Source organism: Pongo abelii, chromosome 3 (assembly GCF_028885655.2).
Source record: "Pongo abelii isolate AG06213 chromosome 3, NHGRI_mPonAbe1-v2.0_pri, whole genome shotgun sequence".
Lineage (NCBI taxonomy): Eukaryota > Metazoa > Chordata > Mammalia > Primates > Hominidae > Pongo > Pongo abelii.
In genome coordinates, this window is record NC_071988.2 from 190,287,796 (window position 1) to 190,303,547 (window position 15,752).

The 15,752-nt window shown below is 36.0% G+C and overlaps 1 protein-coding gene across 1 annotated transcript in view; it reads left to right on the forward strand.

The window, feature by feature from the left end:
• ANXA10 (annexin A10) overlaps positions 1-15,752 on the forward strand; it is a 100,029-nt gene that overhangs the window by 64,858 nt on the left and 19,419 nt on the right. Inside the window, exons 4-6 of the mRNA XM_002815276.3 lie at positions 12,084-12,197; positions 13,752-13,842; positions 14,794-14,873. Of these exons, the coding sequence (XP_002815322.2) occupies positions 12,084-12,197; positions 13,752-13,842; positions 14,794-14,873 (285 nt within the window). The remainder of the gene's footprint in view (positions 1-12,083; positions 12,198-13,751; positions 13,843-14,793; positions 14,874-15,752) is intronic.

Genomic DNA, 15,752 nt, shown 5'->3' on the forward strand with positions numbered 1-15,752 from the left:
TTTATGTTACCATATAAATACCATATATTTCTTGTCTACATATGTAGAATATTTTTGTCACTTTAAAATGTATTTTCCCAATGTACTGATTACATTTTAGTTTTTTATTAGCTACTCTTTTTAGTTTTTAATTTCTAGAATTTTATTTGCTTTCTTTAAAAAGTCTGTTAACTTTTTTCATAGTATTCCCTCAGAGTGTTATTAACGATCTCAAATTCATGGGGTTTCAATTCTGATTGTTGCAGAGTCCACTATATCACCTAGGAGGTGGGTCTTGTTTTTTGCTTCTTTAGGGAGAATCTTTTTCTGTTCTGGAGTGTCAGAGATTTTCTGAAGATTGGTTTTGCATTTGCTTCTTCTGTTCCATGAGAATCACTAGTTTGAAGTCAGCTTTCATGATGATTTCTCTTCATGGAGGTCTCAGTTCATATGAGTTAAATAAATTTGAACTTCAACCCCCAGGAAAGCACAGGTCTATTGTTTCAGATTATCAGGGAAAATGTTCCCCTACTCAAAGCCTAGGCAATGAGTGGTGAGTGTGAGTTTTCTGCCAATCTTTCAATGCTGAATAATATTTTTCTTCTAGTTCACGCTGCTACTGAGGATGCAACCCTTTGAGGATAGCAACCTCATATGTGAGGTTTCAGACTTGATTCCCTGTGTTACATTGCCCAGTAAATGTTCTCGTCTCCTCATACAGTGCCCTAAATTAGGCATTAAACCCCAAGCCAAATATCTCTCAAAACCAGCCTCTACTTTCCCCAGTCACCTGCAGGATCATCTCCAAGGTCAGCTCACTTTCCTATCTTCTGGTTTTCATTTTTTCCTGATTTTTACATCAAGCGGTTTCTCTTTCTTCTGAAATCATGTATACTGTTAAAAGTATTTGTGTTACTTTTTGTCAGGTATTTGAAAGCGGAGAGTTTAGCTTAAATATACTATGTGTGTCTAGAAGACCAAAGTATTATCATTATTATCAAACAAAAAAACCCCAAATTTCATTGAAAATTAAATAATTATGTAAACTGCGAAAATATCTGTAAAATGAAGCTATTCGAAAGAATATTCTCTTACCACTGCAAAGTGACGAAGCAACTTGCACAAACATTTTTATAATACTGTCAACTGAATAACAAGGTTCATAAATTTGGAAAAGAAAGCTTTATTTTTTATAAAAGGTTGCAGCCTGCAGGGTGGCCATTCTGACAGGCTGGGAAGCATGGTCTCCTGCCGAAAACCGGAAACAGACACTTTGATAGCCAGAAGAATAAGACAGAAATTTATGCAGAACAGGGTGGCTGAATATACATATTCCATAAGCTATAGGAGTCATGAATATTTATGAAAGGAGAAACACGCACATGTGCAGTTAAGCTTCATAGCTCTCCACAGGACCCATGTTCAAAACACGGTGGTGTTAGCATGTTGCGAGGGTGGAATTTTCAGCCCTCTGACACTGAAGGGTGACAGAAAACCCTCACTGCACATCCTCCGTAGACTGGCCAGAACCACTCAGTGGTCAGTGGTCTCTAGCCAGGAAAGGATGCTGGCTGGTTGTTTTGTCTAAACCACAAAAACGAGAGGCAGTGTAAGAGGGTTGGTTGATATCAGGGGTGGAGCAAGTCTTCCCAAAGGGCCGGTTTCTGGTTAACTCTTAGGAAAGAAAGGCTGTGAGCTAGGGAGGGGGTACCATAAGGTGTATTCTAAATTCCATCCCATCATTGCTAGGAACTCAGTTTTCAGGATTGCTCTTGGGCCCCCTTGGCCAGGAACGGGTTCATCCAGTCAGTTGAGGGACTTAGGATTTCATTTTAATTTTTCAATATAATATAAAATGATGCAAGTATTTACATAGTGACCACTGGGGGAGGGAGATAGAATTAAGACAAATTCTAAATTTCACTTTATACAGCATGCATCATTGATATTTAAACAGTAAATAACATTTTAAATAATAATAGAAAAAGCCATATAAGTGAAAAGCATATGAAACTCTTCCCCTGAGCATATTCAGACAAGAAAAATGTTAGTCTTACTTCTATTTCTTGCTCCTGTTTATCCATAATAAGATAAAGGTAAGATGAATAAGAAATAAGAAAATGCCACTTTATTTTTAATTTAAATGGAGTGGTTAGAATAGCTGCAGCAGGGGTAGTCTGCAGTTTCATCGGCAACACGGAACAGCTCAATTTGCAAAGCAAGTACTCATTAGCTTAATGTAAGGCCAAGCTGTGATTCCAGCAGAGTATGCTTTAGGGCAAGTCTTCCGAATACAGGAAAGCAGAGGCAGTCCAGCTGGGGAAAGTCACGCTACAAAGGTTGCATTTGAAAAGTGGTGTATATATATATCTAAGTCCTAGTGAGAATTTAATACTCTAATTAGAGAACCTATTTGAAGGCTCCACTTTGAACTTGTAATGTTTAGTTATTTAAACATATTATTCAATATTTATCTTCCCAACTGAAAGTAACACCTCCTTCCAGTGTCCTGATAATAGCATGCTATTCCCATTACTATAGCACTTACCAAATTTTGTATTGTAATTTAATTGTAATTCCTGTATTTCTCTCCACTGAAGAAAACTGCTTGATGATAAGGACCTTCACTTATTTATGTTCAAATTGCCAAGAATGACTCCAAGCAAATAATTGTTGAACTACAAGTAGTCCTCATTCTCTCTTTCATTCACTCATTCATTTTGTACCTATATTGTAAGTGATGACTATGTAGCAGGCACAGTTCTATGGGCTGGTGAAATAGCCGTGAAGAAAACAGACCAACAGCTCTGCATGATGGAGCTTACATTCCACCTGTTCCACCTGGGTGGGCGAGATCATGCTTAGAAGGCAATAAATGCTTCGGAAAAAAGCAGAAGCCAGGTAAGAAATACGGGAAGTGTTGGGAGATGGGGTATAACTTTAAATAGGATAAACAGGGCAGGCTTCACTAAGAAGGCAGAGGGGGTGGGCCCTGTGAATACCTAGGGGAAGAACATGAAGGTCAGAGTGAAGGGCAAAAGCAAAGGGCCTGACTTCAGCAAATCTGCTATTCCAGGTTCAGGAAGAAGCCCACTGTAGCCAGAGCAAGAGAAATCAGGAGCAAGGAGAATTGTAGGTGATGAAGTCAGAGAAGTTACCAAGAAGATATTATGTATCTTGTTGACCATGTAAGGACTTTGTCATTTACAAGGGAATAAAATACTGAGTGTTCATTTTCTTCTAAGATCAATTGTATAAAATAATGGTATAGTTTATTTTGGAGTGTGGCTTGAGAGAAAACATTTTGAGCAGAGGAGTAACTAATTTGATTTTTATTTTCCCAAGATCACACTCTCAAGGTTATTGAAGGAGATTGCAAGATACAAGGACAGAAGGGAAACTCACTTGGAGGCTGTTTTATATATATATATAATAAATAAGTAAATTATATATAATATCACCTCCCAGCAATTCTATTTATATAAAATATATTTTATGTAAATAAACTATAACTCATAGGGCTTATTTAATATTTAATATATAAATAATATATATATATATATAATATATATAAACAATATATCTATTGTTTTTGAGACAAGATCTCACAGTTAGTCACTAGGCTAGAGTGCCACGGGACAATCACAGCTCACTGCAGCCTCACCCTCGCGGGCTCAGGTAATCTTCCCACCTCAGCCTTCCAAGTAGCTAGGACTACAGGTGCATGCCATCACACTCAGCAAGTTTTTGGCATTTTCTTGTGGAGACGGGGCTTCACCATGCTGCCCAGTCTGGTCTTGAACTCCTGGATTCAAGCAATCTGCCAGCCTCAGCCTCCCAAAACACAGGCATGCACCACTGTGCCCAGCCAGAGGCTATTATATTAACAAAGGAGAGTGATGATGGTGGCCTGGGTAAGGATTGTAGCAGTAAAAGTAGTAACAGTTCATCAGTTTCTAGATAGATTTGTAAGTTGGAGACAATAGAATCCATTGACAATCGGATATAGCAGGGGTAACCAAGGAGAAAATACAGTCATGGTTCTTAGTTTCTGTTTCTGGTTGGGCCAAGAAAGGGCCTTCCCCATCCCTCTTTTCTGCTTATCACTAGAGAGAGAAACTAAAAACCATGGCTTCAAGCTGCTAAAAGCCTAAAGCAAAAAAACAACAACAACAAAGAAAACAAAATAAGACAGGTTGGACAAGCTTGGGATATAGTAAAAGTTGCAAAAAATACGGGAAAACTGTGAGGTGAAGAGAGACAGACAAAGATGGGGGATGGTAGAGAGGGAAACAACCTAACTAATCATGTTTTATTTGCAACAAGTTACTTAAGGTTTTATGAGGTTGGAAAGACATATATTGAATGCCTATAATATGCCATAAAATATTTTCAGAATTTTACCTGAGTTAAATCTTTTAACATTTATATTAACTCTGCGAGGCAGATGCTGTGATTATTTTCACTTTGCAGATTGGGAAACAGACACAAAGAAGTTAAGGAACATATTTGGAATCTCATAGCTGGTATTTTGCACTGTGAGGATTCAAGCCTAAAAAGCCTACCTCCAGAACCTGTACATTCTAACATTAGATGATATCTGATATTGTTTATTTTCCTAAAATTATATTATTTCTTTTTTTTTACAAAATTAGTTCACCGTAACTATAGGTATGTACACACACACAAACACACACACACACCCCCACGCGCGCATGCCTCTGAGTTAAAAACAAAGATACAAGCGCCATCTACTGGCACTACTAATCTCAGTCTACAATTCAGTATTAGTATAAACATATAATATGTAAAGGGAAGAAATATGTTGTGATACATGTGTGGGGTGGGAATAGTGATCAAAGAAATGTGACTAAAGGTTAAATAACAAACTTTCGCAATGTTTGCACAGTCTTCAGCTGGAACATTGCCTTTTTTATCCTTTACCAAGTTTTTCTTTATTCACATTCATCCATTATTCTTTCATTTGCTTATACATTCATTTATGTATTATTTATAAGCTGTACTCTACATATTTTGTGCACTCAGTACTTTGTTAGAGCTAGATGCTGAATTTTGAAGAATTTGTGAGAAAGTCCATGTCCTGATAGACTTTTGGGGGAAATATGCACATATATTTATCATATAATATGGTCATTGAAATATAATAAATGCAAAGATAAAGCAGTGGTGGCCAGGAAATAATCAATTTCACTTAGGGATAGAAGAAGGCTCATGGAAGAGATGATCATTTTAATTTTTCTACCTTTCTATCAACTGTCAAGTGCCACTATCCTGTAGAGATAAAAGTATATTGAATTGATCCATTTGCATGCAAACCTTCAACGCACTGCCACCAGATTTATTAAAAAATGCCTAAAACATGCCACAAGTACCACCTATTTTCTATGTTCATCAGTTTGGTGGCATATAATTAGTGGCTTCCTATGGTGCTAGCTATGTCACCTTTGTGTGCCTGATTTTCTTAACTACATAGTGGAATGAATACAGTTCCTAACTCACAGGGTTGTTGTAATAAATTATTACAGTTATTCTAATATTCAGAATAAGGTCTGACAAATATTAAGTATTCAGTAAATGCTAGTTGTTAGGATAATCATCACATTCTTCTGCCTGGCCTACTCAACTTTCCATTATAAGGGCCTCATGGTATACCCTTTGCACTACAAGGACATCCAAAGTCTCTTTTGAAATATTCAGATTTCAAATCAACCCAACATTTATTGCAGGCTAGCTGTATACTTCACAGGCACGTTTTGCTCTACCCAGAACAGTACCTTCTCTGTCCTGAAACATTATTTATTGTTGGTATCTCCTAAGCCTTTGCCTGACCAAATCCCACTTCATCTTTCAAAGCTCACCTCACAACTACGCTTTCCACGAACCTTCATTTTATGAATAATATCTCTAATTTATACACTCATACAATTCTGTAAGTTTCAATGCCTTGCCCTTAAGGGTCTCATGTTGGCCCTTAGTAATATACACATAATAGGTGACCACATTGCTTTTAAGTGCATATTTCTTGTTTTTTGTTTTTTGTTTTGTTTTGTTTTTTTGAGACGGAGTCTTGCTCTGTCGCTCAGGCTGGAATGCAATGGCGGGATCTCGGCTCACTGCAAGCTCCACCTCCCAGGTTCATGCCATTCTCCTGCCTCAGCCTCCCTAGTAGCTGGGACTACAGGCACCCGCCACCATGCCCAGCTAATTTTTGTATTTTTAGTAGAGACGGGGTTTCACCGTGTTAGCCAGGATGGTCTCGATCTCCTGACCTCCTGATCCTCCCGCCTTGGCCTCCCAAAGTGCTGGGGTTACAGGCGTGAGCCACCGTGCCTGGCCCCTATTTCTTGTTTTTATCCATCTTGGTGATGTTTGGCTGGAGTAAAGGGACAAACACCTGGCCTCCAAACAGGAGACTCTATTAATTTTGAATAATTTTACAAACTCTTCCTCTTACCTAGGATTCTCATGTCACCTCTATCCTCAGGCTTATTAAAAAATCATTCCTCTAGGGCACCAATATTAATGATGAAGTTCATATTTTTTCTAAGGTACACTGGTGTGGAAAAAATGCTAAAACTACTAAATTACCTGATAAATAACTTGAAACCAGTGATCAAGTGGTATGGCATATAAATTTGAAAGAAGTGAATAAATTGAAGAGTTTGAAAATACTCACATTATAGATGCCAAAATAACATTTTAAAATTAAAAATTCACAATATTGAGTACAATTTCTATAAAATAAACTTTATTTATGTTAATACAGTTTGAACACTGTACAGTTGAATCAAGGTATAGATCATTTCTTTATATATTTTTTCTTTTTTGAGATGGAGTCTTGCTCTATTGCCCAGGCTGGAGTGCAGTGGCATGATCTCGGCTCACTGCAACCTCTGCCACCCGGGTTCAAGTGATCCTCCTGACTCAGCCTCCCCAGTAGCTGGGATTACAGGAGCCTGCCATCACCCCTGGCTAATTTTTGTATTTTTAGTAGAGATGGGATTTCAGCATCTTGGCCGGGCTGGTCTTGAATGCCTGACCTGACTCTACCCGTCTCAGCCTCCCAAAGTGCTGGGATTACAGGTGTGAGCCACAACGCCCGGCCAGTGTAGAGCATTTCTAATATCTCCAGACTTTGTGTCTGCTCCTTTGCAGCCCATCTCCTGACATCCTCCTGCTGAAAGAAACCACTGATCTGCTTTCTACTTGTCCTTATAGATGAATTTTTGCTATTTCTAGAATTTAATATAAATGTAATCATGTCATATGTGCTCTTTTATGTCTAGATTCATTTTCTCAGAATAATGTTTTTAAGATTCACTTGTGAAGCTATGTGTATTCTTTTATTGCTGAGTATTTTTCTAGCACATATATATACCAATATTTGTTTATTCATTCACATGTTGATGGACATTCATTTTCAATTTGGGGTTATTATGAATAAATGTGCTATAAATATGCATGTTCTTTGGGTTTATAAATGTTCATTTTTGTTGGTTATTACTAAGGAATGCATTTGATGGATTGCTTTTAAATATATGTTTAAACTCATGAGAAACTACAAAAGAGTTTGCTAACGTGGTTGCAATATATTACATTCTCATCAGTGATGACAGTTCCAAATGATCCACATCCTCACCAACACCTGGTATTATCAGTCTTTTAACTTTAGCCACTCTAGAGAATATGTGGTGGTATCTCATGATGGTTTTAATTTCCATTAGTCTAATGATTAATGTTTTAAGCATGAAAACATTTAAACATTCCACAGGCTTATTCCCAGTTTGTAAGTTTTATTTAGGGAAGTTCTAGTTGAAAGGTCTTGTCCATGTTTTCATCAGAATGTCTTACTGGGTTTTAAGAGATTCTGATATCTTCTGGGCACAATTCTTTTGTCAAATATGTGAAGTGACAACTGTGGTTCTCTTTTACTTTCTTAAAAGTTCCTTTCAAAAATTTAAGGTTTTTATTTCAAAGAAATTAAATTCATCATTTTTTCATATATTGTTTATTCTTCCATGTATCATGTAAGAATTTTTTGTCTACACCAAGTTGCAAAGATTTGTTCCTATACTTTCTTCTAGAAGATTTAGAGTTTTGGCTTTTCTTTTTAAGTATATAGTTCTAGTACAAATTCAAATAGAATATATCAGTAAGAGCAGACATCCTGCCTTGTTCTCAATCTTAGAGGATAAGCATTTAGTTTTTCACTGGTATCCTCTTCCCTGTAGAAATTTTGTAAATGCCCTCTATCAGTTTGAGAAAGATTCCTTCTTTCTTTGCTAAGAATTTTTTTATATGATTATGTGCTAAATATTCTCAAATGCTTTTGCTACATTATTTGGTTTAGATATGTGTCTTCTCCAAATCTCATGTTGAAATGTGACCTCTAGTGCTGGAGGTGGGCCTGAAGATAGGTGTTTGGGTCATGGGAGCAGATTCCTCATGAAGAGCTCTTTCCGTCAGTAATAAGTTCCCCTTAAAGAGCCTGGCAGCTCCTCCCTCCAGCTCTTGCTCCTCCTTTGCCTTCTGCCATGATTGTAAGCTTCTTGAGGCCTCACCAGAAGCAGATACTGGTGCCCTGCTTCTTGTACAGCTTGCAGAACCATGAGACAATTAAACCAATTTGTAAATTACCCAGCCACAGGCTTTTCTTTATGGCAACACAAAGTGGACTAACACGCTACTTCTATTGATATCATCATATAGCTTTTCTCCTTATACTGCTAAAATGGAAATTTACATTGATTAATTTTCAAATGCAAACCAACCTTGCATTCCTGGGATAAACCCTACTTGCTCGTTAGGTGGCATTCCTTTTATGTATTACTAGATGTGCTTTATAAATATTTGAATACGCACGTTTGTGTCTAGGTTTATAAGGGATATCAGTCTGCAATTTTCTTATGAAGTTTTTATTTTAATTTTTGTATTACAGCAATGCTGGCCAGATAAAGTAAACTGAGAAATCTTCTATCATCCACTAATTTCTTCAAGATTTTGTATAGGATTTACTTTACTCCTTCCGTAAGAGCTTGCTAGATTACATTAGTGATTCCACCTGGGTCTAGAGATAGGAGGGAGAATTAACTACAAATTCAATTTCTTTAATTAACATTGGGCAATCTAAATTTTCTGTTTATACTTGAGCCTATTTTGGTAATTTGTATTTGTCATGGAATTTGTCCATTTCAACTAAATTTTAAAATATAGTGGCAGAAATTTGTTTATAATAGTCTCTTTTTACTCCTTAGTGTCTATAGTATACATACACATAACTCTTACACTTCCAATATTGGTATTTTGTGTTTTCTCTCTTCTTATAATGCTTTTATCTACTAAAAAAGAAAATCCACAGTATATGAAAGGTGTTGTTGGATTATGCCAAATAAAATGAAAATTAGGACTATTTTGTTGTTATTTCAATGTGCAATGTGCAATGTTTTACTTGAATTCCAGTATTGAACCACCTCAGAACTAAAGTATTGCATGTTTTTAAGTAAAACTGAATATGCTTTACACACTTTAGTGAGAGATTATTTTAAACATCATTCAGATTTCTTGGTAACCCTACAGAAAATAAATTGAACATACATATTTTTTCCCTCAAATGTTATTTTAAGTTCAGGGATACATGTGCAGGATATGCAGGTTTATTTCATAGGTAAATATGTGCCGTGGTGGTTTGTTGCACCTATCAACCTATAACCTAGATATTAAGCCCAGTATCCATTAGCTATTCTTCCTGATGTCCTCCCTCCCTGCTTACCCCCACCCCCAACAGGCCCCAGTGTATGTTGTTCTCCTCCATGTGTCCATGTGTTCTCATCATTCAGCTCCTACTTGTAAGTGAGAACATGCAGTGTTTGGTCTTCTCTTCCTGTGTTACTTTGCAGAGGATAATGGCTTCCAACTATCCATGTCCCTGCAAAGGACATAATCTCATCCCTTTTTAATAGCTGCATAGTATTCCATGGCATATATGTACCACATTTTCTTTATCCAGTCTATCATTGATGGGCATTTAGGCTGATTATATATCTTTGCTATTGTGAACAGAGCTGCAATGAACATACACATGCATGTATCTTTATAATATTAATGTAATGGTTTTTATTCCTTTGGGCATATAGCCAGTAATGAGATTGCTGGGTCAAATAGTATTTCTGCCTCTAGGTCTTTGAGGAATCGCCACGCTGTCTTCCACAATGGTTCAACTGATTTACACTCCCAGAGTGTAAAAATGTTCCTTTTTGTCCACAACCTCACCAACATCTGTTGTTTCTTGACTTTTTAGTAATCACCTTTCTGACTGGGGTGAAACAATATCTCATGGTGGTTTTGATTTGTATTTCTCTAATAATCAGTGATGTTAAGCTTCTTTCCATGTATTTGTTGGCCACGTGTCTGTCTTCTTTTGAGAAGTGTCTGTTCATGTCTTTCATCCACTATTTAATGGGGTTGTTTGTTTCCTGTAAATTTGCTTAAGTTCTTCACAGACTCACTCTGGTTATTAGACCTTTGTCCGATGGACAGATGGCAAAAACTTTCTCCCATTCTGTAGGCTGTCTGTTCACTCTGATGATAGTTTCTTTTGCTGTGCAGAAGCTCTTTAGTTTAATTAGATTCCATTTGTCAATTTTTGCTTTTGTTGCAATTGCTTTTGGAGTTTTCATCATGAAATATTTGCCTGGGCCTATGTCCTCAATGGTATTGCCTAGATTTTCTTCTAGGTTTTTTATAGTTTTGGGTTTTACGTTTAAGTCTTTAATTCATCTTGAGTTAATTTTTGTATACAGCATAAAGAAGGTATCCAGTTTCAGTTTTCTGCATATAACTAGACAGTTCTCCCAGCACCATTTATTAAATAGAGAATCTTTTCCCCATTGCTTATTTTTGTCAGGTTTGTCAAAGATCAGATGGTTGTAGCTGTGTGGGCTTATTTCTGAGTTTTCTATTCTGTTCCATTGGTCTGTGTGTCTGTTCTTGTACCAGTACCATGCTGTTTTGATTACTGTAGCCTTGTATTATAGTTTGAAGTTGGGTAGTGTGATGCGTCCAGCTTTGTTCTTTTTGCTTAGGATTGACTTGGCTATTCAGGCTCTTTTTTTGGTTCCATATGAATTTTAAAATAGTTTTTTTCTAATCCTCTGAAGAATGTTAATGGGAGTTTAATGGGGGTAGCATTGAATCTATAAATTACTTTGAACAGTATGGCCATTTTCATGATATCGATTCTTCCTATCCATGAATATGGAATGTTCTTCCATGTGTTTGTGTCATCTCTGATTTCCTTGAGCAGTGGTTTGTAGCTCTCCTTGAAGAGTTCCTTCAATTCCCTTGTTAGCTGTATACCTAGGTATTTTATTCCTTTTGTAGCAATTGTGAATTGGAGTTCATTCATGATTTGGCTCTTAGCTTGCCTGTTGTTGTTGTATAGGAAGAGCATATATATTTTTTAATTCCACTTTACATTTGTAAAATAAATGCAAAATATTTTGTCTGTTTTCATAGCACAAAAATTTAGTATGCATGTATTTCTCTTTAAGTGTTTGACTTTCAATATTTAAAATAATATAGCTTGTTATTTGAAGAAAGTTCTAAGACTACTTAATGAATTTACATAAGCTGTTTGGCTTATGTAAATAGTATAACCAGGGACTTCTGCTAAAAGAGACTGTTGCAATGATAAAATAAAGTGCATATTTTCTTTAAGGATTAATGTTTCAGTAATTCCACAAGAAAACTAAAGACCCCCAATTAAATGTTTTTAAGTTTAGCTTTTATATATTTTCATAATGAGATCAAAAGAGGAGTTGGAGTTTAGGGTCAGAAAAAGAAAATCATTCAATGTTCAAATGACTACAATGTGCCTATGCTATGTCATGCGGGGTGAGATTAAATCAATAATTTTCAAGTTCCTCATCTCATGTAATGCATACATATACATGTGAATCAGACTTGTTATTCTGTTATTATTAAATGACATGGAAAAGAAAATATTAAAAGACTTTCTGCAATTATCTCATTTCTCTTGCAAATCTGGTAACATATAATAAAAATATGTACTTTTTCCTCCACAGGACCTGATTGGGGATCTGAGGGAGCAGCTTTCAGATCACTTCAAAGATGTGATGGTTGGCCTCTTGTACCCGCCACCACTGTATGATGCTCATGAGCTCTGGCATGCCATGAAGGTAGTGATCTGATCCAAAAATATGCCTGTAACAAGTACAGGCCAGTATTTCAATAGAGGGGAAACTGCCCTGTGATGCTCCTACATACTTATATGATCAAGGAGAGGGGAGGGAATATCTAAACAATGATGTAACAATGGAAATGTTGTGGTCAAGGGCAGTGGCCTTGTTAGGGAACTGGAGCCTCCCGGGCTGAGTGGCTGGGATCAGCCTGTTCTTTTGTTGTACAAAGTCACAAACTTACTGAGCCAGCCCCAATGCTGACCTACAACAAGGAAAAGTGAACAAGCCTCCAGGGCTATTCAGATTTGTCCCTGAGCATGTATTCCTATATTGAGGATAATGTATTAAAAATGATGTGAATCTTGTTACATTATTTGTAAAAATTTGATTAAGTCAAAAGAAGATATTGAATCAGGGACAATATATAGATGACGTCTTTATATTTTCTTTTTATGACCTGAAGTTCATTCTTTAGAGAAACATTTTTTTTTTCTCAAATGTATAAAAATCTTAATTTGGAAGAATTAGAATCAGTGTTTCTTACAGGAAAGTCATTTCCATGAAATAAGTTGACTGGATTTGTTACAGATTTTGTTCGCTAGGTACAGGGAACAAAGAGGACCTTGGCTTTACTTCTTTCCAAATGCAGGTATTAAACACCTGCAGAACTGTTGAAATCATTCCAGTACGATGCTTGCCAATGACCAGATTACCACAATCTGTGAACAATGTGTGACAGAAAAGAGGCAACAGGAAAAAATTTAAGGACATGGATTTTGGCCATCACATTTACTGATCCAAATAGACATTGTACAAAAATTATGTGAATTTTAACTAATCGCTTTTAATACATGTTACATGTCAATTCCTACCTCTTGCAAAATTATGTCTAAAAATTATTTTAAAAATAAAGTTATATGTTTATATGTTGCTGTTTTGATTAAACAAGTGTATTTTATCAATAATTCATAGAATGCTAAGGATTTCTGAGGCTTTCCTAAAAAAGGTATATTGTCTTTAAGATCACTTTCACAGATCAATATATCCATGTGTCTGAAAGAGACCACAGAAAGCATCCATCCAAATATTTATGCAAATTGTACAAAATTCCACATCTAGAGAGGCAGGCACAGGTCTCTAAAATATTCTCGGCAAATTAGAAAACCTGTATTCTAATGTCAGCTTGCAAAGAATTAATATTCCAGCAGCAAATGGAATATCAAATATCATTCCAACAGCAAATGGAAATGCTCAATGCTATGAGGATTGCTTGAACATGTCTTTCTCCACATTGTTTAGAAATGCTCATACTGTTTTATTCTAAATGAAGAAACAGAGTTTCCTTCAGATAATATTAATTATTCAGGGTCAAATAGGTAGTTAATGGCAAAGCTGGAACTAAGATTGTGCCTGCCTTCACCCTAAACACACTTCCTTTCCCCTGCCACGTCTCAAAACACTGGAAATGCTGTGTCCCTTTCTTGTACAAAAGGTGCACTATTACTTCCAATAAGAATATCCTTACATTTATCGCTTTTTTCCTTTCTCTAGGGAGTAGGCACTGATGAGAATTGCCTCATTGAAATACTAGCTTCAAGAACAAATGGAGAAATTTTCCAGATGCGAGAAGCCTACTGCTTGCGTAAGGAAATATGTGAATATATTTTACACATATAAGAACTTTATAACACATTAAATATTCCAGTTTATGTATTTTGAAGAATTATCTAAGACATTCTTACATTTAACATAGGATTCGCTGAGGACCAATTAACTCATTAGGTAAAATTGATTATTAGTGCACTAAAAATGAAACAGTTCACTAGATAATCAAGTTAAGCAAATTTTCCAGGAAAATAATTACAAGTCTGTATGAGGTGAATGTTTTCATTAAGACAGGAAAGTGTCCCACACTTTAATTCAGGGGGCATTTCACCTCTTACCCAGGAAAGACCCAGCATATAGAAAAAATAAGGTACAATAATGGCTCAGTGAATTCTACAAATGTCTGCTTCGCTTTACATAAATTTCACATTCCTGTAATCTACTGCAAAATCAGATTTTTTATACATTTCAAAAGTAGAAAGGGTAACTATTTTCACTTTCAAAAAGGTATGATACCTTAAGTTCTATTGCGTTATGTATTGTATGACATTGTGTGTCAAGAAAATGTTGTGGACAGTCATCTCTATCGCATTCAAACAAAAACAAGACTTTTCTGAAGGGAATGAAGTTAGAACTTTCACTAAAATGTTAAAATGAGATGACGCACTTAGAAAAAGTATTGGGCTGGGCAGCATTCTATGGAAATAGAATGCATAATTCTGAATTTTGAGAATCACAGAATGTGAAATGACTCTCGATCCTGTTTTTCAATTTTGGACTAAAGATTTTTAAAAAATAGTCCTATGCTTATGTTACCATTAGGTGATAGAATTCTTTGGCAGACACTTTATTAACAAAGAAATGTCAACAGGTGGACTATATTTCCTGGACTTTCTACTCACAACTGGGAAATAACATTAACTTATTCAAAACACACTGATACATAGTTCTATAATAAATCATACCTTTAACATGTTTTCTTATGCAGAATACAGCAATAACCTCCAGGAGGACATTTATTCAGAGACCTCGGGACACTTCAGAGATACTCTCATGAACTTGGTCCAGGTATGGCATTCCAAAATTTACATTACTTTGCACTATCTAAGCAAATAAGTATATGTCATTGCCAAAAAAAAAAAAATAGAACAGAAAACTCCAGTATATTACAGTTCAACAGTAAATTCTGTGTAGTAACATCTACTGAAGCCATGTTCAAAGTATTCAACTAGAAATTTAAGTTGTTAAAGACAAATATGGATAATGCATCAACTCTATTTTCAAAAAATTAAAAATCTATTCTAAAGACATTATAAATATACATGTATATATAATTAATTTTATATTCTGAGAAAATTAAAGATTAAAAATATTACAGTTAATAATTCTAATTAGAAACAATTTCTTTCTTTCTTTTTTTTTTTTTTTTTGAGACAGTCTCGCTCTGTCACCCAGGCTGGAGTGCAGTGGTGTGACCTCAGCTCACTGCAACCTCCTCCTGGGTTCAAGTGATTTTCCTGCCTCAGCCTCCCACGTAGCTGGGACTCTAGGCACGTGCCACCACATCCAGCTAATTTTTGTATTTTTAGAGAGATGGGGTTTCACCATGTTGGCAAGGCTGGTCTCAAACTCCTGACTTCAGCTGATCCGCCTGCCTCAGCCTCCCACGGTGCTAGAATTACAGGCGTGAACCACCACGCCCAGCCTTATAAATAATTTCATTTTTAAAACTGCTACATGGGCTTAGCACACACTAACATTTCTGAGCTCCTACAATGTGCCTAGTACTGTGTGAGGAGAAGAACAATTTTCTCATTTAATAACAGCAAAACACTATAATACAAATATTCTCATAAGTAATTCAGAAAAGAATAGAGAATCACAAAGTATAAAGTTCTAGCTCTATGATTGTCTAAAGAGCTAATAAGTAGAAATCCAGAATTTGAT